Below are 24,047 nucleotides of genomic sequence, written 5' to 3'. Positions count from 1 at the left end.
ATGGGCACCCACACCAGCAGCATGACCTGCCTTGATGGAAAGAACCCAGGCAGAGGTCTGCACAACCCAGAAGTTGGCTCACGGCCATTTGGACAAGACACTTAAGGGGCCTGAGTTCTCAGAGCATGGTTGGGGTGGGGGGATGGGCCCTGGATGGGGACAACCCCTTGAGGCCCAGACTCCTTGCCCTGTGGAGAGGGGCTCGGCAGAGTGAAGTGCCTGGGGCAGGACCCCCTTTGCTCTGACCTAAAGGTAGGCAGTTCTGTGGGTCACAGCACTCGCAAAAAGATGTAGAGAGGCAGGCAACAAATAAAAAAGGGATAACAAGGTGGTTAAAGGTGTGCAGAAGGCTGGCTCATCTGGGAGAAATTGTTCTGAGAAAGGGAAGACACAGTGAGAAAGAGACTGCTCCTTGAGTGCAAGCGGAAAATCTACAGTGATGTTCATGTCCCCAAGAGACCAAACGAGAATTAGGGTTTAGATTAAGTCAGGAAAGACTGCAGTCAGACCTAAGGAGGAACTTCCTGACTGTTGGGACGTGGTATCACTGAAAGGGCTGGGAAGCCTGGCAGGCCTGGCTCTAGGCACTTTGTGTCGTGGTTGAAGCTCTGGGATTTGCCACCTGTGGAGCCTTGGGCAATAAAGCGACTGCCTTGGGGCCTCAGTTTTCTCATCTGTAGAATGGGGATAACAAGAGTATCTGGCTCTTGAGGCCATTGGAGGATGAGTTAATGTGTGTGCTATATTTCCTCAGCATGCACATACACAATGAATTTTTCACTGGCCCTTAAATCCTGCTTCCTACCTTTTTACTTGGGCTCTGTGAGCCTTGATTTTTCTCAAAGGTAAAATGGGGATGCAGATGCTGATCTTATGGGGGTTGTTTTAACTTCAAGGACAGTGCCGAGGTCATATACTCCATCCTTACTGATAGCTGAGGAAGGCTCCAGAGCTTCTCCTGCAGAAGTTTCAATTAAGATGGAAGACACTGGGTCTGTGGCTAGGCATTCTCTTTCCTGAAGTCAAGGGGCTCGGTGGGGTGATCTCCAGAGGTGTTTTCCAAGGGTAGAAACAGAGAAGAGGTGAGAAGCTACTCAGAGCTGAGAGGACACCTGGGCTTCCTTGCTGGCCACTCTTCTCTGTCCCCCTCTGAGGCCTTGTCAGTGGCTGGGGGCTTGGTACCTCCCAGGCCAAATCAATGTCCCTTTAGAGTTTTGCTAATGGGAAGGGCTTGACTGGCAGTGAGGTTCCCTGATGCTCTTCCTGCGTGACCTTGAGCCCGGCCTCCCTCTGCTTTACCTTCCTGCCTATGCCCTACAGTGATGGCTGCTGGGGATGTGGAGGGGGGAGCAGCCCAGATGGAGAGACAGGGTTGATGCCACCAGGGCGTTCCATCACCTGCAGAATGGCAGCAATAGCTCTGGCTGGCTTCCCGGGCAAGGGGAGGTGGGAGGAACCAGATGGGAAGGCATCTGGGGAAAGAGGAAAGCACAAGCTTTGGCCACAGACCAGAGAGCTTCCCAAGAGGAAAAGTGTACCAACTTCAAGTTTAGAATAAAGCAGATCACGGAGTAGAGAAAAGATGGTGACTTCCCAGAGATAAGGCTTTTGTACACTTGAGGAGAAAGCGGATGATAAAGAAATGAATCAGAATTCCTGCAACCCAAACCTATGCAGTCAGGGCACTCCCTAATACAGTAAGCTTTTTTTCTTTTTTTAATTTATGTGCACCTTGCCTCCTTCCAGAAAGGATTTGAAGTGGCTGACAGCAAATATTTATGTCAAAGACTACAGATGTTTATTGAGCATCTACTCTGTACTTGCCAGACACAGAGAACAGAGCAGTGTGCGTGACCGTGCTACGCTCGCTACCCTCCAGGAGCTTAGAATACAAAACACATGGGATTAAATAATAAAATGAAATAGAAAATCAGGATGAAGGAGACGTGGAAGACAAATATGTCAAGTCAAGGTCAATACAGGTACAAGGATTGAGCTTCAAGCTTGACTCTGGGTTTCCTAACGACCAGGAAACTTTATCTGAAAGGAGAAATCACGCTAGTTCCTCAGGGAGAAATAAAGCTAAATACTGTATCGTAGAGGTCAAGTAAAAAGTCATCTATATCAGAGATACTAACACAATAATTGGTTTAGGAAAGAAAGAGGATTCTGTCTGTTTTCTGGTATGTGTATGATGGAGAGTGGATACAAGAAACAAAAAGGATTAAATAGAATGAGAAATCTTGTAGCTGGAAACTATGTGAGGGGTCGTTTACTCTACCTCCCTCCTGTTTTCACAGGTGAGAAAATAGAGGCCCAGGAAGCAGTGATTTGCCCGAGGCTACCACCCCCCAACAAATGGGTCAGTTGGTCACTATTGCCAGCTTCATACAATCCCAGCCTGAGGACATGTGGAAAGTTCGCCAGTGACTTGCAGATGTCCCCAAATAAGAGACTTCCCAGAGGTTCAGAAAGGGTATCAATAACCCAAAGCAGCAGCTCTCAAGTTGAAGGTCAAATGTAATCTTCCTCAAAGCCATCCTCTGAGGAACAAGGTAGAATACGAGTACATAAATTCTTGCCCCAAATAAGAAGTCCACTTCTGAGCCTGAATGGTGTTAGAAGGAAAAAGCTTTGGGTCCAACAGGACAAGGGTTCAGAGTACAGGCTGTGTGACCTGAAGTCTCATCTGTAAAATGGGCAGTTTTGTTCTGGATCATGATGGGAGACTAGGGACCAGACCACAGACACTGGCAACAAACATACTGACCTGTTCCTGCCTAGAGAAACAAGTCCCACCCAATGGGATCTTTAAACTAAAGATTTGGACACCTGAGCGTCGTGTGCGCTGGTGAACTTGGGGGCAGAAATAGTACACAGACAGGAAGCCTCTGCAAATGGAGCTGGGCTGGAGGAAATCATCCCAGGGGAGTTGAGACTACTGTGACAAGGCTTCAGCCTCTGGGACAGCAGCCCCTCAGGTCAGGGGTCAGCAGGCACCAGGCTTGGCTATCTTTCCAAGTCAGCGGAAGCCATGTGCTCCGAGCCTTGGGTCATATCTGGGAATGAGGTTTTTATTCATTCTGCCCATTCCGTCTGCTCATGACACTGTCGTGATTCACGTGTACAGTGGGCACTCTTAGAAACCACTTTTGTCCATGTACTTTTATGGGTATATGACAGGCAGCACGGAGTTGCTCTTGTGTAACTGACCCCGACGGTGTGCTGAACTCTGGAGGAGGGGGGCCCAAGGTGGCTAAAACACAGATGCGCCCCTGGGGGGTGACATTTAGTAGAGGAAAATGGTAGAAGGCAGTGGGAATATATGGCATGTCTGTCCCATGGGGGAGAAGGAGGGAGTGATGACATCTTCCCTGCTTGGAGGGCAGTGGTTCAGGAACCTAGGAGGGCTTCTGGAAGGAAGAGTGTTTTGATCTGGGTCTTGAAGGCAAAACAGAATTTCAGCAGTTGAGTGTGGGGCAGGGAGAGAGGGGGTGGCAAAGTATCTCAAAAAACAGGCACAGAGGGATATTGTGGGGCTCATGGGTGGTTGTGAAACGTACACTGACAGGTGGGTAGAGGCCAATCCTAGGGAGCCTCAGTGCCAGACAAGAAGTGGGGAGCCACAGGAGGTTTTAGAGCAGGGGAGAGATACCCTCAGAAACCAGGTTGGGAAGTGGCAAGGAGCTGGACAGGAGGCAGGACGCTTGCTCACTGCACTGCCACAGCCCCTATTTGCATTCCTAATGGACCCTGTAAAGAGATTGGTTTCCCTGCTGGCCCAGCTGGCTCTGGCAGATAAGTGGGACTCTGCCTGGGGCAGCTTTCGCAGAATGGCCCTCCCAACAGACCTGGGCGCTGGGTCCTTTTGCTCCCATCCCCCTCTGCTCCCCAACATGCACACTCTCTCTCTCAGTCCTCCCTTGTTTTCCAGCCTAGTTCAAGGGAATGACCTCCCAGTTTGCAAGCCCTTATCTAGGTGATTAGGGTTTCCTGATGACCACAGGCCCCAGACGAGCCGCAGCACCAGTCCTTTATCCTCAGCCCTCCTCACCTCTACCCACATTTCCCACCATTGTGTCCCTGCCTAGAAATCCTGCTCTGTCTGGCTGAGCCCAGGTCCGGCCTGCGGTCTCTGAGGACTCCCAAGGCCCATGCCCTGAGCGGTGAAACTGGGTTGCCCTGTGCCCACTTGGCCTCAAATCTCTGCTCCCTCCCCTGGGTGCTCCCCTGGGGGCCTCAGGGACCCCCACAGGAAGGAGCTGAGAACTCCACTGGGCCCTGTTCCTTCGTCCTCTTCTGGAAATACCATCTCCTCAAGCTCAGAGGCTCAGAGAGTCCTGATGGGTCCGTTCTGAGCACCCTCTGACCAGACGCTGGCTTTTACTCTTCTTTTCTGGTAGGACAAGCAATGTTAACTTTTCTAGAAAGAATGTGACACGTCTCAAAGGGCTTTCATAAGAAGTATTCCTTCTGAAACTCTTAACAGCCCTGCAGGCAGGTGTTGTTATCATCGCCCATTTTCAGATGAGAAAATCGAGGCCTGGGGTATAGAGGCTCATCCATGATCTCATAGCTGTTTAAGTGTAAAGTTTTGTGCTCAGCCCTCTGCACCCTGGCCTGAGGTCAGCTCTCAGTGACCACCTACGAGGCAGAGATAATCCAAATAGCTGTGTGACCAGAATCCAGCATTGAGAGCTCAGAGCTGGAAGCCCAAGGCCAGCAGCATATCCAACCTCCCTATTTGCTGCAGCCCGGAATAGCGAAGGGAGTTGCTTACTGTCACACTGTCACTAGTGGCAGAGCCAGGTCTCAGGTCCCCTCACTCCCTGCTCAGAAACCACCCACCACCCCACACTGCCCCCTCCTGTCTCTGAACATACTTCTGTGTCTCTGTCCTTTCTCTAGATGTATGGGTGTGCCTGACATTACTGGAATTCACTCCATACACATAATGAGGCCATTTTGAGAAGGTCTGCCTCAGGGGGAACCAGAGAGCTGTCTAGTGTCCCCATCCTGACCCCTGCCAACTCCTCCCGGCTGTACACGCCAAGCTGCAAACAGATAAACGCATTATTGGCCGGGCCTTCCCTACCCCCTGCCCCCGACACACCTTTCTAGCCTCAAGAACTAGAGGCGGAGTTTCGGGGTTTCAGAGCTGCAACGGAGGCTGCCTGAGAACTAAGAAATGTCAGGCCGGTTGCTGCATGGGTCAGCATTCCTAGAAGGAATCCAGATGTCACCACAGCAGGTAACTGAACAGAATGGGGCTGCTTGTCAACAGCACAGAAGTGATTTTGGCTTTCGTAGTTGAATTGCGGTGATTCCCCGAGACACTAGTTTAACGTGTGGATAGGAAAGTTTCTCTCCCTCTGATACAAGGCTGACCCTGCCTGGAGACCCTTCTGGATCTAAGGCAGCCATTGTGTCCACAGAGGCAGGTTGCCTAACACCAAAGAATTGGGTTTTGACCTCTTAGCACAGGGCTCGGTCCTCAGTACCCAGCCTGTGACCCAACAGAAAAGGAGCGCCCTTGACAGAAGGACCTAGAAGCAGTCATTGTATAGGGCGCTGGAGGGAAAGTGTAGGGTTGCCACCCTCAGGAAGATTCTAGAAAACCTGTCCCTAGGTGGGTTAGCCATTCACCTGCCCAGAAGCAGGGAGGAGACCAAGTGATCTCTCCCAGGTGGTCCTGTGTCCCAGCACCCTCTGCACCCCAGACTCCCCTGGAGAAGCCTCAGGAGCCAGGACTTGGGCCTCTTCCCTTTTTCTCCACCTCGTCCACCCCAGAAGCCCTTCCTGCTCTCCCAACCTAGTCTCTCATCGAGGACAGGGAATTCTCTCTTCAGCGTCAGGAGAAAAAGAGGGACCCTGCTTGGAGTTGGGACAGCTACAGGGACAAGGCCTAGAGGAGGGAGGGGGTAGAAGTCAATCACCTTGCTGCCGCCCCACTCATACCTCCACCTCCAAAAGAATGTAATTAAGCAGCAGGCCTCTGCCAGGAGCCAAGCTTTCTGCCTTCCGTCTATAAATCACCTGAATCATCTCTCAGCTCCTGGAGGAGCAACTTCTGCTTGGGCTGCTCCAGGCGGCCCCAGTGCCACTCCCCCCCTCCAGCGAGCCTGCCTCCCCCACCCCTCCTCAGACCAGCCTGAGGTGGCTCCAGGTCCTAGCTGGAAATGGCAGTGGCTGCAAGAGTCTGCAAACTGTGGGGTGGGAGGAGGGGTAGCAGAAACTCCAGTGCTCTCTTTCCCTTCCCTTCCCAGGCAGGCAAAGAGCTGAGTTCAGGTCAACCTGGCCTAGCTCCCTCAAGTTAAGAAAAAAGCTACAGGCTCATGGTCACCAGTGCCAAGTATGTGGCAAACTGGCTCCGAGGATTGAGCCAGGTGGGGCCAATCTGGGAGGGCTTCTTAGAAGAGGAAAGTTTAGATTCAGGACATAAAGGAGTCAAAATAGCTTGCAGACAGGGATGAAAATAACATTATATAATACTTCCTGTATGCCAGGCATTATTCTAAGAGCTTTATATGTATTCACCCATTTAATCTTCACAACAATCCTATGAGCTAGAAGAAGTCATTATTCTAATTTTACAGATGGGGAACTGAGGCTCAGAGAGGTTAACTTGCCCGAGGTCACTCAGGTAGTATATGAAAATGCTGTATGTAAATGTGAGCAGCTTGGCTCTGGGGGAATGTGAACATTTGGAGGTGCAAGCAGGCTGGCTTGGCAGTAGTGGAGCTGCCAGCTTTGGGATTTAGGTCAGATGGGGCTGCAGAAGTAAAGGGCTGGGCTGCCTAAGGCAGGCTCTGAATGTCTGAATGGGTCTGGGAGGGGCTCCCTGGGGGAGTGGCCCTGGGGTGGCCTGGAGCTCCATGCTTCAGAGCAATGAATCAGGTTTCTATGGATTCAAGAGGCAGAAGGGACCCCTAAGGATGGTCAAGAAAAAGGCAGACCAGTAGGAGGCAGGGTCTTGAAGTGCAGAGAAGGAAAGGGACTCTTCCTAGGTCACACAGCCAGTCAGCGGTAAACTCAGAACTCAGACACAAGCCTCGCCACTCCTGGCTCCTCGCCACGTCCTGGCACACAAGATAACATGAGCGCATAGATGTCATATCAGGATGGCCTTAACCTTTGAGCGCAGCATGTCTCCTCCACCTAGGGACAGGGGTAGAAAATATCTTCCCCTCTGGTGGCTTGAGAGGGGCACTGTGACTCAGAGCAGGGTGAGTAGAAAAGACTCGAAGCCCATATCCTCCTCGAACTCGGGGCTCACCCCATTCTGAAGCCAGAAAGGTCTTCCTTTTTTCCATTCTCCCCAGAAGGGTCTGTTAGCTGCATCCTTCTCTGAGAACAGTCACCTCTCCTGCCCCAAACCCAGGCTTCTTGTCTCCTGCCCAGACCAAGGAGAGACCTGTTCAACATCTAGAGAAAACCCTGGGGTCCAAGCTCCCTTCCCCCCACTTCATGTCCATATCACCTTTTCAATTTGACATCTGCCAAGTACCATTCAGGTTTATGGGCATTAAGTTCTGTGGCGGGCAGGAGGGGGACACCTGCATAGCTAAGTCTACTCTTTGGGGTTCCCACCTAGAACCCTTTCTGTCTTCATCGGTGACTGAGCCTGCACCCAGATGCCACAGAGTGGGGGTGCTGGTGGGATCTGGCTGGGTTTGCCACTGGGAAAACTGTAGGAAGGGAGGAGAGAGTGCCAGCTAAAGGACTGGGCACCATGGTCTGTCTCTTGCTTTGACCTTTCCCCCTGTCATGTGGGAGACCCTGCTCGCTGCGCCATTTGTCGTGCAGGAGACCCGGTGGGGTCTCTGGTCCCGCTCCCCCCATACAAGAACGCAGGATATGGTGAGGCCAAAAAGGAACACCCACGGAGCCATAGGTAGGGGAGTCATACCACTATATTCTCTCTGGCGGCACTATACTCTCACTGGAGGCTGGATCCACACTGTCCGCAAACTGCCATCCACACTTGCCAGCCCAGCCACCATCTTCTTGCTAGACCCCCATTCTTTCTCTCTTTCTGCTAGCGTAGCCACAGCAGTTATATTAGTGGCCAATGGCTCGCTGGTTACAGCTGATGGCCAACTAGCCACAGCTGATGGCCATGCAATCACAGTTGATGGCCATTTACTACCTGAGCCAGCACCTGTCTATGTGAGGCCGAGAGCCTGGAAACTGCTTTCTGGGGCTCTGTCCCCACACCCCCCGAAGGTCTTCCCACTGGGCAGTCTTCCCACACCTTAGGCTCCCCGGGGCTGGGATGATGGTCAGGGTCCAGACTCCACCCATGGCTCACCTCTTAGCCCTGGAGCTGTTGACAAAATGCTGAGATTCTGGGAGAACTTTCCCTGACAGTCACCCCTTCCCCCATGCCTTCCCCACACATTAAAGCAGGTTCTTCCAAGAACATAACTCAGCTCCAGGCTCCTGGTATTATTATAACGTTTGACCTGTTTTGCCTTTTTTTCTTTTTTTTAAAGCAAAATGTGGTCCCATCAGAAGAATACAAACAGATCAGCCAACTTTGGACACCAAGCTCCGCCTACAGTGGGGGTGGGGTGGGCAGGAGAGCTGTTAACTCACTTCCAAGAGACCTGGATTAGTTTCTCCACCACATCCCCGCAGGGAAAGGCCTGCCCTGGAAGGGAGACCACCCGCTTAAAGCCTGGCCATCCGATCTGGTATCTGCCCATCTGTCTGTCTGTCTGTCTGTCTGTGGGATCAACAGCCTCCAGCCAGCTCAGCTCCTCAGCCAGCCCCAGCCCAGCCAGCTGTAATTCCTGCCTGTTACAAGTGTTAACACCTGGCCCGGGGGCCTTCCTCCCCCGCAGTCTCCAGGTGCCTCCCTGGGCCCAGCCCACTGACCCCCACAGGGTTTGACTGAACATGTTCACAAGCCTCTGAAAAGGGGGTGGAGGTAGGAGTGGGTTGGGGAGGCAGGGGGATACCTGACAGATGGGGAAACCGAGGCAGGGCTTAGGGCAGGCTCTTGAGTCAGGGGATGAATGGGTCTCAGGATGGTGGAAGGAGAACTCAGATGTATTTCGCAGCTCACTGCCCTTGACTTTTGCGGAACTTTCCCCTGGGAGCTGTGAGGCAGGGCAGGCTTGTGATCCCTGGATGAAAGGAGGTAACAGAGGTCCAGATGGGTGGGTCACACAGTCGTGGGGTACGCTACCGATCCCCAACATAGGCCCCTTCCATCAGGGCCTCTCTGCCTCTGGAATGTAGCAGGCTCTCGGCAGGGCCCTGATAAGATAGTTCATTTTCTCCCCCAAGAAGGAGAAGAAAGACAAGTTCCTCCAACTAGGCGCTAACTGCGACTGACAAGAAGAATTCTAGAAATCAGTGCTTGCTGTCACCTCTTCCTGTCCGAGCTCCTCCACTACTTGGCTGCAGGGCCCCGGAGCACATCTCCTCCTTCTGTGAGCCTCTCTGTCTGAGGACCCTCATAGCTCTACCTCTGGTGCACTTTCTCAGGGGCTGAGCAGTGCAGGACATGGTGGGGTAGGGGAGCCTTCCTGAGGGGTGACATGGACAGAAATTCCAGCTAACTGATTTCCCCCGTAAATCCCTCCTGGGGAATGTGTGAGCTGGGTGGGCCAAAGGGGGAAGCCACCATGGGCTCAGATGCTAGAAGGACTGGAATCTGACTGCCAGGGTGGGGGGGAGGCGGGGGGGGGGTTACGGGGGGCAGAGTGGGAACAGGACTCTGAAGCCCATCCCCTCTACTGTCTCAGTCCCGGCCCTGAGCAGGTGAGTCAGCCTCCATCCCAGCTCCAAGACCGAAGCCAATCAGCCTGAGAAGGCCGGGCTGCTGACCCCAGTCCTCAGACAGACAGGGCGCTCTTGTGCCAAAGAAGGCTCTGCAGCCCTGGCCCCACACCTCCCAGCCCAGATCCCAGCTCAGCTGTGCCCCTTGCAGCTTCCTTGTTAGACCTTTGTCTCCTGCTGGACTGTCCCTCCAGGACCATGGACACCCACCAAGCAGCCAGTCATGGGAGGTCATTCACACCTCCAGGTAATGTGTGCAAACATATCTATAACCACGGTCCCAGCCATGGTCACTGGCCCTTTAGGACAGGGTCACAGGCAGACCCAGACACAGCCCTCATACTCACACTTACAAGCACAATCAGGTCACGGCCGTGAGCGCTGATATCCATGCACAAAGACATCCGTGGGGCTTTCCCCTTACACTGTCATGAAGGCATGTGCACACACGCACACATGCGCACACACACACACACATGCCCAGTCATGAACACAGTCATGCAGTGTCGCAGGCAGACACAGGTGCTGACCTTGACATGGGCACAGATACTTCTAGACTTTGTCTCACACATACACATCATACAATCAGCCACTTGCTGACACTTGTATGCAGACACAGCACACCCTGTCACGGGCCGTGGATCCCCCAAGCACATCCCACCCGAGTTCACAGCCACAGCAGTCACCCAGTTGCAGGCACAGACACTCCTACACACACAGCACACCCATGTACAGATGACAGCCCTTAGGGTCATAGACCTAGAAAACACACACACACACACACACACACACAGACACACACACACTCACGTCTCTCTGCTCAGACAAAGCAGCATCCCTGTCCCCCCAACCCCCAAACAAGACATATGTCAAGCATGACGTTAGGGCCAGTGCCCTGGCTTTCCAGGTTTTCCCAACATCTTTCTGTAGGGTGGTCCCTATCCAGATGCTCCCCAATATACCAGATGTGGTCCCTATCCAGATGTTCCCCAATACACCAGACCCTCATCCCCACAGGCACTGCCCCAGGAAGCCCTCCTCCAGTTCACAGGGTAGGGGAACCTGGTCTCTCTTTCTCATCCCTGTAGCCTGTGGGCTTCCAAGCCGTCTCTTCCTATCCTCACCCTGGCCAGTGTCCCTGTAAAAGCAAAGAACAGCATGGCCTGAGCCGGGGGATGGAAGGGGGTCAAGAAGGGCAGGAGAGGCAGGACTGGTTTCCACAGCGGCCTTTCCCACAACCAGCAAAGCCCCTGGCCCGGAATCCTGGCTGCCCCTGCCACCCCACAGACTTCTTTATATACAGGCGGCCTCAGGCCAGCCCAGCGCCATGGGAAGGATGGATTAGGCAGAAGAGAGACTACCCCTCGGGTGTCTGTCCTGGGAGCAACTCTCAGCACCCTCTAAACAGAGACCCTTGGCCGTGCCCTGCTCCTGCCCCCATGCCTGCCCCCAAACACCCAAACACAAATGCAGCTACCCCCAAATAACTGGAGGCAGACTCAGGGTGTGGCCCCCCAATCTCTTGGCTCTGCCTCCCTTATCCTGCGCTGGGGAGGGGGTGGCAAGGCAGGGAAAGGGGAACATGCAGGTGGCAACACACCCCAGTGGCTCTTCTCTCTGACTTTCACCCCAGGCGCCACAGCCCCTCTTCTTACTCACAGATCCCAAATTCTTCCTCCTCACCTCCCACCCCCCCAGGCCGAGGCTCTCCTACATCCAGGAGGGGAAGATTCTTTAATTAAAGTTTTCCGGAATGCAGGGGGCTGGGGACTGAAGAGAGGCGGGTGTAATTTAGAGAACTGGTTTTCAGTGTGTCTTTCCCCTCTGGCCTCTGGGACCTGCCGGGGGGCGATGGGGCCGCTTGGAAAACAAGGGGACTCCCAGGAACTGGAGCTCCCAAAGGGCTGTTTATTCCTTGGTCAGCACCCCCATACACGCACACCCCCCCAAAACACCATGCGTTGTTTCCCAGCCTTATTTACTAAAAATGTCTTTTGTATCCCCGCATTTCTCAGGGGTGGAATTCTCCTCTCCCTTTCTCCTCGGTCCTTGGTTTTCCAAAAGGAACGAATTTGACATGGAGAATTGGGTTTTTGGTCAAAGAACAAACCCACCCCCTTCTGAACAACTACATTTTCAAGGAGCCCCCCTTTCGCCAGGATGGACAAGCAAGAAATGAATAAAATCCGAATTCAATGGCATCTCAGATAAGCAAATACCACATTCACTTCTGAGGCTCAAGATTAATCTAGAGCAGAGTGGGGAGAGTCTGATGAAATCCCCCCCATTCCCCTACCCCTGGGATCCCTGAAGCCATTAGGGTCTGAAATATGAAGGCAAAAGGGGGTTATTGTGGGGAAATCTCTTGATGGAGGCGCCGGCAGAGGTGGGGGTGGCAGGGAAGGAACAGGAGGATTTTGCCCATGAAGACCCCAAAATGGAGAAGAGGAGTGGCTGGGCCCCAGGGACAGCGCTGGATTTTCAGAAACCCAACTGCAAGCAAATGGAGGGTCTTTGGGGTCCCCAGATTCAGATGGGTGGAGGGTTAGGATCTAAGAACAAGAGACCTTCTGAGGTGGGTAAAGTCCTCCAGCCTCTGCGGCGAGTAGCAGGGAAAATGGTGATTATCACAGAAGCCAGGAGTTGGATTCTGAAGGCGACACCAGCAGAAAATCCAGGAGGGGTGGGTGGGTGGGGGGCTGGAAAAAGGCAAGGAGAAAGGAGCCCCAGCCCTGCTGCAGCCCACCCCCAGCCGGCGCCCTCCACCTCCCCGGGACTCGGCGAAGCAATCGGGCCGCGGGCAGACAAGAGGCGAGTCTTACCACCAAATTGGGTAGCCAGCGAGGACCCTGGTGCCACAGAGTAGGAGGCCGAGGAGCAGCCCGAGCAGGTGGGGCTCCATTAGAAGCAGCGCCGAGGAGGAAGTTTGCCCGCGACCATGAAGAGGGGGAGCGACGCCCCCAATAGTTGGAACAAAGTCCACTTGAGATTGGAAATGACTTTCGGGCTTGTCAGAAGCGCACCTCCACCCGCAGCCGCCCCCCTCCCGAGCCCAGCGCGAAGCAGCCGGGTTTGAGGATGTCAGCGAGCAGCCAATCAGCGCCCGCGGCCTAAGGTAAGAGATGAGTCTGTAGTTCAGCCTGTCAATCACGCTCCCCTCCCGCCCGGCCCACGAGTCGGGCTCCGGGAAGGGCATCGCCCAGCAAACTTGGGCAAAGCCCGCGCCCCGTACACAGTGAGAACTTGAGGGGACACGGCACGTTGGACCCTTTGCTGGCCCGGGACCGCCACGGCCCCTCGCCTGCCAGGTTTAGGGAGCTGGGGCTTTGATCGGGGCGTTCACGTGGTGCCGGGTTGGCCTGGGCATGGATAGGTGCCTCCTTTTCTCTCGGGGGACCGTGACCCCTTGGGACTTGGGCCCGTGAGGAATCGACAGTAGAAAGCACAGAGATGTTTCCAGAAGCCTCGCTCCGCAGGACAGGATCCGAGGGTCGAGGAGGGGGTTGGGAAATGCAACCCCTCCCAGCCTCCAGCCTCCCAAGCCCTCGAGCCACCAGTCGCTCGACCCTGCCTCCGGAGGCCGCTTCCCGGGTGTCCGAGAGGCGCGCAGAGGGGTCCGCGGAGTCTCGAAGGTCTGGCTGCGGGCGGCGCCGGGGGACAGAGCGGAGTGTCATTTGAGTCTTTTGTCAGGGATCAGATCGGTATCGGGACCTCCTGCTGCCTTTGCATTTCCTGCAACTGACACCAGCGGCCAGTTGCATTTCCTGCTCCGGAGCCGGGTCACTTTCTCTTCCTCGAGCGGTTCAGGCCCGGCCTCCAGCTCAGGTCAGAAGCACGACCCGCAGTTTCATTTGGATTTTATAGATGAACCGTCTTGAGGGGGTGAAATACAGCAACCTCAGCAGGGAGCTGTTGGGGTCTTTGGAAGACCCTGCTGCCCTCCAGGCACAACCCCCACCCCCTAATTCCCCTGCCTGAAGCCCTTGGCTCCAACCTGGAGTTTTGGTGATAATGCCCTTTTTTCCTGTGTGGACACCAAATACACCCAAATACCCCACCGGTCACCATAGGTAAAAAGACCTTCCAAGCCGGGTGGGTTCTTTCTGTCCTCTCCCTCTCCAGACTCAAGGAATTAGGTCTCATCCCTGAGTGGTCTTGAGATGGAGGACAGACCTTGGGGGGACTCTCCCACTGTCGCTTGGGTGGCCTGCCCCCCAAACCCCTTCCCTGGCCACCCAAGATCCCCAGAGGCACTTGAGACCCTGGAACAGCCCTGGGCCTGGAGTGAAGAAAGCAAGGCCAGTGAGAGGCGGGCAAGGGCCACTGCTCAGGAAATTGAAACAGAAGGGGCAGCGCAAGAGCCGACCCCAAGTCCTGCTGAAGCCTGGAACGCAGGCTTTCCACCAGGTGAGGGACACGGCTGGAGCAAGTTCATACCAGGGGGCCAGATGTTTCTGGCCTTTGATATAGGCCACCCGTGCCCACCGCTCGAACTCACTGCCCCTGCGCATCCTGAGAGCCTTCTCCGCACAAGGCTGCTTCGGGCGCGGGGAGCTTGGGGAACTGGCCCGGGGCACCAAGGGTCGGGAGAGCCGTCTGGGCTTGTCACGGCTTCTGCTGCGTTCCTAGCCCGACTGGAGGGGGTGGGGTGGGGGGAGAGATGAAAGAGAGGAGGGAAGGGGAGAAAAGGGAGACACAGAGTGCAGAAGGGGGTGGGGGGGGGGAGAAGAGGCTGAGAGACCGAGAGTGAGAAGTGGAGACAGAGAGAGAAGAGGGAGGGGACACTAGCAGAGGAAGCCCAAGGAGAAAGAAGGGAAAAGGGGGGAAGAGGAGAGGCTGAGAGGGGGAAGGATGAGCAAGGTGAAGAAAAAGCCCTCACCTCCCCAAGGACACTGGATGGGCTGGAGGCTGCGGAGATGGGGACCCTTAGAGATGCCACCGTGGAGGGCTGACTCTGGGCATGACTCTGGGTTTCTGATTCACCTGGACAGGAAGTCGCAGTGGATTTGCCATTGTCCCTAATTGTGGATCCCCAGAGCCCCGGCTCTTGGAGCAGAGAGCCCTCCACACACACACTCCACTCTCAGCTGGTTTTCTGATCAGAGGTACCTGCTGGAACTCAAATCTTGCCTGACAGTGTGGGGGACTCCAGAGCCCTATAACCAGTTTTCTGAGAGCTGAGGAGGGCTATCCCTGGCCACCAAGATACCAATATGGATTCGATGTGGTTGGGAGGTGGGGGCTGGATTAGATGACCTCTTGGGGTTATTTCTGGGCCCCAAGATTCCACAGGTGGCAGCCCTGGGCAGTGGGGGCAAAAGATTTCTGAGGCTTCAGGTGGGGTGGGGGTTAGCTGAGATATTCCCAGCCAGTAGCTCTGGGCCATGTAGATAAGACTGGCCATTCCCTGAAGGGCCACATTGTATCTGATGCCTCCTCCAGGCAGCCTGGGAGCTCGGGGAGACCCAGGTCCTGAGCATGGGGAAGGGAATGAAATAGAGGCCGAGGAACAAGTGGGTGGGAGGGTGGAATCTAGACGTGTGCTGGCCTCGCAGCCTGAGAAAGTAAAGGAGAGCACGGGAGAGGCAATGTGGGAACTTGTTAGTGGCCCTACATGGCCCTGGAGAATGGAAGCTGTGTGGGGATTTCCCCCCCACTTGAAAGCTCCTCAGAGGAGGGGATTCCTGAGCCCTTTCCCCACCCCTGCCAGGTGTCCTTCCTTCAACACAGGCTTAATTTCCTTCCTCCTGCCCGCCCAGAGCTGCTGGAACACAGGAATAGTCCCTGCCCAGGAGGGGGAGGGTGCCCCCATGACACGTGTCACAAACGGAAACACCCTCTGTCAAATAGGCACCCGGGACCGCAGGGTAGGTTGCATTCGATGGGGGAAAGGGTTAAATTCACTCCAAGGCCAGCTAGAGTGAGTGAGGTGGAACTTTCCATGCGGTGGACCCCAAGGCCACCCTCCCTAAAATGGGAGGGTGGCCTCTTGATAAAGGGCAAAGAGGGCCGCCAGGGCCAGGGTCCAGGGGCCTGGGGGCTGGGGGTTGGCACGTGGGAGGCATTTTGTTATGTGTGTGAATATCGGGGACCCCAGACTGATAGCCCATCCCCATCCCACCCCCACCTCTCTAGATGCCCCCAGGTTCCTTTTGATGTGCACTCCCCGGGGGCACACAGCCTTGGGCAGTGGATTCAGGCCGCTGGACCGCGCCCCCTGAAGAGGCACCGCCAAGACAAAGAACACGGCCGCCTGGCCCCCGCCCGCCCGCAGGGGGCTACCGGTCTGTCGCGCGGAGGGAGGAGAAAATCTCCGATTTTGCTGGGAACATGCCGGATGGCTGCTGGGTGCTGGGGCCGGGGAGGCTGGGGCCGGGGAGCCAGGCGCCCAGACCCGCCTGGGGAGGATGAAGGGAGAGCGAAAGCTGCTGCAGGCTGAGGAAACAGCAAGTGTGGAAAGGCCAGAGGCCTGAAACAACGTGACCCACGCCGGGAACCGCATGAAGCAGGCACGTGGGGCTCCACGATCTCCGACGGGTAGAGAGGGGCATTGAACTTTCTGCTGAGAGCCATAGGAGCCTTAGAACGGTTTCAAGCCAGCTCTTTGGAGGCCACTAGAAAACGGGGCAACCTGTAAGCACGCTGGCCATAGCGTGGGTGGTGGGCGAAGGACTTTATTTATTTAAATTGCCCAGAGTAGAAATGCCAGAAACCTGCACAGGGCAAGCACACTGGTGAACAGCAAATGTCAATGGAACGCACCAAGGCGCCCCTCCACCTGAAGCCTACCAGCCTTTCGGTTGCCCGACCCCTCGCACCCTCTGGCGGCGGGGCTGATAATAAAGCAGGGAGTCTGCAGGCGAGGAAGGAGGCCCTGCCCCGCCCTGCACCTGTGGGCGGGGAGCTTGCTCCTGTGGGTGAGCAGCTGGGATCTTTGGGGATCCGGGTTAAGTAGGCGTTCTTGGGAGTGAATGCCCTTAATCTACTTCGCAATCCCTGAGCTTAGTTGGGGATAAGGTGTGCATGGCTTGGGTCTCCCCTCACTTCTCCACACAGGTGCTCCCTTGGGAGGGCGGGCCAGGCCGAGATACAGGACGAGGGCAGGTGAGGCGATGAGAGGTCCCCAGCTTGCACTCCCTGCGGCTGCATCAGCCTTGTGTCAGTGGAGATATGGGAGGCTGCAAACAGCAGGGTGATGTCACCGAGTCCTTCCTGGTCTGGCCCACCCGCACCCCAACATCACAGGTGCCACCTGTGGGAACATGAGGGGTTTTCCCTGTCATAGTAGTTCCTCCATACTTAGTCATCTCCAGTTCCCCGAGGGCTGGAAAATGATTCGGGGTCAAAGTCTTTTAGAAGGGTGGGAGCAACAGAAAGAATGGGGTGGGGAGGGCACCACTGGCCAGCTGCCAATTATCTCTGACCCTCCTCTATTCCATGTAAGGTGGAGATAATACTTTATATCTTATAGGGAGTTGTCAGCGTTAAATGAGAACTGTGCTGACAGAATGCCAGACCGCGGATGGTGAATGATAAATATTGGGTTTCCTTCTTCTCCTCTTAGGAGCTGAGGAACAGGCCGCTCTCTCTTGAGTCGCTCCTTCTGCCCTGCCAGCCTCAGCAGTTCGACCTCAGGCACCCAGGAACCTCCTCCAGAAGGATTTATCCAGGAAAATCTTGTCTGACATTCCCACTGGAGACCCACCTCAAAATCTGCTCTTCAGAGACACCCCTCCAGACGACTAGCTGCCCCCCACCCTATCCCTCTGGCCTTCTTATTCCACTTTATTTTTCTGCATAGCCCTTAACCTTGACCTTATCTTACATACATGACACATCAAATACACCTGTGAAGTTGCTCACTTAATGTCCGTTTCCTACTCTAAAATCTAAACCCCTTGGGATTAATGAAGCCCCAACGCCCAGAGCAGGGTCTGGCACATAGTAGGCCTCTTATAAACATTGTTGATGACTGGCTGAGGATGAGAGAGAGGAGCAGGGGCTGAGGCCGCAGATGGGAGGACCACTGTCACCTGTCAGGGTTCCGTATGGCCCATTGGGGTCCTCATTTCCCCATCTCAAGTAGAGCTTGGCCCCTAGAGCTCCCCGCTCATCCCAGCTACCCCACTGTTTTTTGGCTCCTGCTTCCCTCTCAGGTGACCCCTGTACTGCCCCAAGTGGAGTGAGATGAGGGGCTGGCAGCCTGTCTGGAACTGCTGCTGCACAGAGCGCCTGGGGCCTTGTGTGGTCCTTCTGTGTGCACCATGTTCCCCCCTTGCCTCTCTTTCTCTTCCTCTCCTCTTCCTTCCTCCTTTTCAGCCTTCCTCCATCCCCTTTCTCCTGCCTTTGCTTCAGAGCCCTGAGTCTCCCACCCAGACATGGCTGGCCTGCCTGAGGCCTTGGGGCTCTAATCCAAGGTCAGTTCCTGCCAAGGAAGCACTCTTTGTGCAGGAAAGTAGAGCCAGACTTCTGCATGTCTGTCTGTGTGTGGCTAATGACATGGCTTCTCTTGGTCAGGCCCGTCACTCCCAGTTTTCCTTCCACTCCCTGGTGGGTGGGACATAAGCAGGCATAAGAGAGGAGGAGAGCCCCGGATGCAGCCCAAAGGCCATCCCTTGTTTCTTCTGTCTCCAATCTCAGCCAAGCTAAGGCTCCCCTTTACCTGGCTCCAAGGGCAGGGAAGGGTTTCTGTTTTTCCCAGCACCCACAAATATCCACTTGGTGCCTGCTGTGGGCAAGGCCTGGGGCTGAGCTCCAGGGAGGACTGGCCCATCCCCAAAAAGCCTGCCTTTCTCATTAATAACCCATCCATCCAGCCTCGCCCCCATCCCCCCCACACACACGCTGCACACAGTAGGTGTTCTGTGCATGCGTTGGATGGTTCATTCATTTAACACATCTTCACTGAGCACAAGGTGAGCACTGGTGACCAAGCACAGTCCAGGTTTTGGCCTTGCCGTGTGCTGGGGAGACAGTTATCCATCACATGATCAAATAAAATGTTTCCTTCCAAACTATGAGCTGTGATGGTTCTTTCTATCTCAGGGGTCTTGGGAGAAGATTTTGGTGGGAGCACGTTAGGGAAATAGGGTAGAACAAGCCTAATACTATCTTTGGAGAGGGTGCAGAGATTTCTGGTCAAATCCTGGCTTGTACCCTCCAGAGCTCTGCCAGCTAATTTTTCCCCCACAGACGAGTGCAGCCTGCAGCACCATTGCTGGAACCTCAGGTTGGGCCCTGCCATTGGCCCTGGGTCCTGGGAGCCTGGACACATGAATGGGGGCTCAGGGGGCTGACAGTGGAATCAGAGCTTCCTTGCCAGCAGGAGCCCAGGAGCAGGTGGCTCTGTTTGTGATCGGCATAGACAGGTCCTTGGGCAATGCAGGGGCACCTGTCTGGCATTGCCCCACACCTGACACAACCCGTCGCCGTTGCTCCTTCACCTTGGTGAGGCCTGAATAGAGTTCCATGTTTCTGGCTGGGGAGACCCTCTGTCTGAGTGGTTGTCTTAGAGCCCAGATATTATGCCATCACCACTACCCCCAAAGAATCCCAGCTCTATCTCTTACTGTGTGACACTGAGCACATTACCTACCCTCTCTGAGCCTGTTTCCTCATCTGAAAAAAATGAGGAATCTGCCTCAAATGGCTGTTGCCTATTTAGTGAAGTGATGTCTGCTGCGTCCAGAATAGCACTTGAGACATGTTAAGTAATCAGTAAGTGCCACTTCCATTCCTTGATGACACGCAGCTACTTTTTCTTGATTCTCTTGAGGGCAAAGTCTTCTATTTATTTAGGTTGTAGTGTAGCTTACACTGCTGGCCCCTTCCTCTAGGCTGGTAGAGTTCCCCAGTTTGTACTCACCCCTTCCCAGCCTGGCTCAGAGATAAATCCCGATTAGTCTAAGCCCATCATGGGGACCCCTACCCTTTACCAGGGATTGGTTTAAGAATAGACGTGTTAATTAGGTTCAGCCAATGAGACATGAGAGGAGGTCTGTTGAAGGGTCCACAAGGACTTCTGGGAAAACTTTATTTACACTCTTAAAATGAAGCTAAGAAATGTCCGGTTTTCCTGCTTTTAGACATCATTGCATCTGGGGGGAGGGCGATGCCTGGAGCTGCAGCAGCCATCCTGCGACTACGAGGGAAGAAAATGAGTCTGACTAGCAGAAGAAAAGAGCAAAGAGAGAAAACGAAGCTGGATCTCTGACACCATTGCTAAGACATCAGCTGACCCCAGGGGAGTCCTGCTTTGGAGCTTCTTGTTAGGTGAAATAATACATTTTCCTTGTTTTTTTAGGCCACTTCCAGCTGTTTCTTGCATCCAAAGTCCTCCTAACTGAAATCTGTATCCTCCTGCCCATCGTGTCTGGTACAGGGCAGTTAGATGAAGTGTTGCTGATTGACTTACAAGTTGAGTTGCTTTAATTTAAGGGCTAGTTAGGCTTTTTCTCCTTTGTTTGGGGGTTTGGTCTGGGTGGAAGTAAGGTTGTAGTTGCAGCCTGGAGTTGGAGACTTACTCTGAGATGGCTTGGGGGGAGAAAGAAACAACAAAAGAAAGGGTGTAGGCTTGAGGCAGGGTTTGAAACTAATCCAGAATGTAGTCCCATCTCATGCTGTCTTTTCCTTAACAGCAGTTTAATTGCTAATAGTACAGGGTATCTTCGGGGAGAGATGAAAATGTTTGGGAATTAGATAGTGACATGGGTACACAACATATTGAACATAGAAATCACTGAATAGTACACTTTAAAATGGTGAATTTTATGGTCTGTGAATTATCTCCAGGAAAAAAAAAAGCTGCAGCCATTCAGCTCACCTCCTTCCACATTCTCTCTCCCACCTGTGATCTCAACTCTCCATTCACCAGCCTCCTCAAGCTCCCTGGGTGTGGGGAGAAGCAGCCCTCAAACACATGCACACAGCACTTTCTTCGAGGGGCTGGTGGAGGCTTGTTTGGGGACAGAGGGCTGTGCCCTGCCTTCCACCCACATTTTCAGGGCTCTGAGCATGAGCCTCACCTTCTGACCTGAGGGGCCAGGATCTCCTAAGTTCTGTTCCTACTGCCCAGAGAGCCTCAGGCTTTGGGGAGGGGCGGGGGGGTGGGGCATGGCCTCTGTGATCAGTCTGAATAATTTCAAATTATGACTCCACTGCTTAACCGTGACTTTGGACAAGGATTTAGACCTCTGTGTGCCTGTTTCCTTATCTGGCAAATGGGAATACTAATTCCACAGCTCACAGGGTCCAATGACATAAATGACCCAAAGAACTTCAGGGTATATAGTAGACAATAAATGCTGGTACCTTACGACATATTCACTTGTGACCCCCACAAAAATAAAAGGCAAAATCTTGACCAGACTGTCTAATGATTGAGGGACCATGGTAAGAACGATGATATTCCCAGCTCTTCTGTGTTGCTGGGCCCCAAAGCCTTCCTTCCCCTCATCCTCCTCACCCACCCCTACTTTGACCCTCCCCAGCCCCCCTCTGCCCTTTATTCTGCACATCAAGGGGGTGGATGCTAAGATGAGAAATAATTTTCTGATTCCCCAATCAGAGAATATGGCATTTCCAAAATATTTTTATTTTCTTCCTTCTTTTCCAGAAATTAAGAAAGTCTGAAATGTTATTTGGCCAAAGGTTGGAGTCTTGAGAGCATTTCCATGACTAATGGGAATGTTTCTCAGAGACTGGAGAGGACCATGGCGGCCCGAGGAGATGCAGCATGAGTTTAACTAACTTTAAACTCAGTGAGAAAGCTCATGTATTCATATTCTCTATTCCATTCTCCTTCACTCCTTCTGAGTATTGTCAAGGAGAAAGTTGGTTTGGTGCTAATACAACAGTTACTAAGATCCTTTTCTAATAAAGACATGGATAGTCAGAGCCTTTGGGTGGGGGCAACAGTGTCTGGTTAGAATGAAATCATGTTGTTGAAAATCATAGTCATCTAAAGTTTCTTTTTTAATTGAAGTTATCAAGAACAAAGCAAATCAATTTAAAGAAAAGTGTTAAGAAAATAGAACAGTTTGCATGCAGCTGTGGTGTGAAGGTGACATGGAAATGTCTAGAGTCTGGAAGACATTGGATCTGAGATAAGTGCCTGCAGTCAGGGTGCCCTGCCAGTGCCAGCCTGTGGGGTCAGGGAGTCTTCTTGGTGGCCTGCACCTACTGGTTGGCTGGGGTCCCTGAGGGTGAGCGAGGCTGGAGCTGGCAGAACTGGAGGGCACTGGAGTTGGATCTGGAAGTCACCCTGGCCACGAGCTGAGAATCACCCCTTGCCTTGATGTGTCAGATAGGAGACTTGGGGCCATCCATCCAGACTTATGAATATGTTGGATGACAGGCTGTTCCAGCCAGCTCCAGGCCTCTGTGACGCAGATACTTCCTCACGGTGGTGGTGGTGGTGGTGGTGGTGGTGGTGAGAGGTGGAGAAGGAAGTTGACCTGTCTCCCCATTGTCCAGAGGAGCTGGGCAAGGTGGTGGGTCACCCTCCAGTCCAAGCCTGATGGAGGCTTTTTGTGTGGGGGAGGGGGAGGGCTTTAGATGACCTGGTCAAGTTCAAACACCCTTTCAACACTGCACTAGAGGTAGGCAGGTCAGGGCCCAGAAGGTGCATCAGCTCAGAGAGCCATGTGTTTCCCTCCAGCAAGGAGTATAAACAGCCTCAGAAGAGGGAAACCGGATACCAGGGTTCCAGCTTTCCCTGACTGGCTGTGTGTCCCTGGACAAGGCACTTACTCTCTCTGGGCCTCAGTGTGCCTCTAGATTGAAATGGCCAAATGAGGACCTCTGGTCCTGACACTCACAGATTGGATGGTCCCTGTGGCCCACTATCCTTTGTGTCCCTGCCCCTTTCAGGACAGACCAGGACACTGGTCCAGAGCTGGCTGCAGACCTCTGGCTGGAGCTGTCTTAGCCTTTAGTGGAGACTTGTCCTTCTAGGTGAGGGGTTGTTCGTGAGGCCCTAGCAGGGCTGGGCAGTGCCCAGTGGCACTATTGGCACTAACAGAAGAGACTGGGACCCGAAAGGGAGGGGAAGAAAGGAAAGAAGGAAGAGGTGCCTGGGGAGGGGGCCAGTTCTAGTGGCTGCCCCTCATGAACGTGCCGAAGGTTGCCAAATTGAGTTTAAGCCTGGTTCCAGAACACAAAGCCTGTCTCTGGGGGCTTGACCCCTCAGAGCCCCCACCCCCAGGGCCGGCTGGCGGAGCTGCCCCAAAGGAACTGGCCCCAGAAGGGCCTGGTTGTTGGCTGCGAAGTGGCTGGGAGGGAAGTTTTAATGATACACAACACAAGACACAGGGGGGAAAGAAGAGAGGGGGGTAGTGGAGGAGAGAAGGGAGGTGGGGGGGGGGAGAAAGAAAGACCTCCTGCCAGGCCTGTTGCCAGGAGACGGCTAGGCAGCCAGAATCAGCCCTGCTCTTTTCACAGTTGCCTTTAAGCACCGAGAGAAAGCCCTGGCCATAAAGGGGGACATGTGTTGCTGGGTGTGTAAGGCTAGCCTCTGCAGTTAGGGGAGCCCCTGGCCCCCGCCCCCTGCCGCTGCCTAGAGAGAACCCCTCTGGCCCCCAGCCCTGCCCCCACTCCTGGGGGTTATGGATGAAGGAGACTGGGCTACAGAGCAACAGAAAGGACTTGGGGAAGGCGCTGGCCCTGGCCACCAAAAGCCACAGCCATTTCTGGGGTGAAACTCACTAGTCAGGGGCCCCAGGAAGCTGGCCGGGGCAAGTGGGGATGGGGAGACCAGGGGAATCCAACATGGCATGTCCATGGAAAAGCCATGTGTGGGCTCAGAGGGGGCCACTGGCACATGGGGTGTCTAGGAATCCTCAACAGGGGACTTAGAAGGGAGGGCTGGGGAGCTGACAAGTCCCCAGCCTGCACTCTGGATCCTTGGTCCTTGTCACACATCCCAGGATGGAAACAGTCTGCTTGAGGCTGTGCCTTGGCACTTGGGGACGTGTCCTTGCAGCCTGGTCAGTGACTGCATCTGTTTCCATGTCCACCACACAAGCACGAGAGTAAATACAGGGTGAGGGCTGTTGGCAACACAGGACTTAAGTGTCCCAGCCCCTAGCTGTCAATCGAGAGACACCCACTACGGGGGTCATGCATGGTACGCTCAGCATAGGGGCTCTCAGGAAACGAGTCTACATGTGCGTGGATGCTGGGCTGGGGTCCTGACCGATTGTATTTGATTTGACCCAGAACGTGAGCTACTGGTGTAAGGGCTCCTTCAATGTGGTGTT

At 54.1% G+C, this 24,047-nt stretch overlaps 2 protein-coding genes across 5 annotated transcripts in view; one reads left to right on the top strand and one right to left on the bottom strand.

Moving 5' to 3' along the window:
• Positions 1-12,826, bottom strand: part of WNT3 (Wnt family member 3) — a 49,006-nt gene extending 36,180 nt beyond the window's left edge. For all 3 annotated transcript variants that reach the window (XM_088802301.1, XM_019733058.3, XM_088802300.1), the window contains exon 1: positions 12,612-12,826. In XM_088802301.1, coding sequence (XP_088658427.1) covers positions 12,612-12,691 — 80 coding nt within the window. In that variant the 5' untranslated portion in view covers positions 12,692-12,826. The remainder of the gene's footprint in view (positions 1-12,611) is intronic.
• On the top strand, positions 12,774-17,298 carry LOC141569001 (uncharacterized). 2 transcript variants are annotated; one of them, XM_088802302.1, is made up of 5 exons: positions 12,774-12,904; positions 13,480-14,196; positions 14,781-14,894; positions 15,549-15,656; positions 15,925-17,298. In XM_088802302.1, the coding sequence occupies exons 2-5, from the start codon at positions 13,950-13,952 to the stop codon at positions 16,008-16,010; spliced, it is 555 nt and encodes a 184-aa protein (XP_088658428.1). In that variant the 5' UTR covers positions 12,774-12,904; positions 13,480-13,949; the 3' UTR covers positions 16,011-17,298. The 2 variants fall into 2 exon arrangements, 1 of the variants encoding a protein (XP_088658428.1); XR_016022966.1 differs by lacking the exon at positions 15,549-15,656.
• Positions 17,299-24,047: the final 6,749 nt, after the last annotated feature.

This window comes from Rhinolophus sinicus, chromosome 12 (genome assembly GCF_057876585.1).
Source record: "Rhinolophus sinicus isolate RSI-liver-muscle chromosome 12, RSI-T2T, whole genome shotgun sequence".
NCBI classification, from domain to species: domain Eukaryota; kingdom Metazoa; phylum Chordata; class Mammalia; order Chiroptera; family Rhinolophidae; genus Rhinolophus; species Rhinolophus sinicus.
The sequence above is the reverse complement of the archived record's forward strand: the minus strand, read 5'-3'. Positions and strand labels throughout refer to the sequence as shown.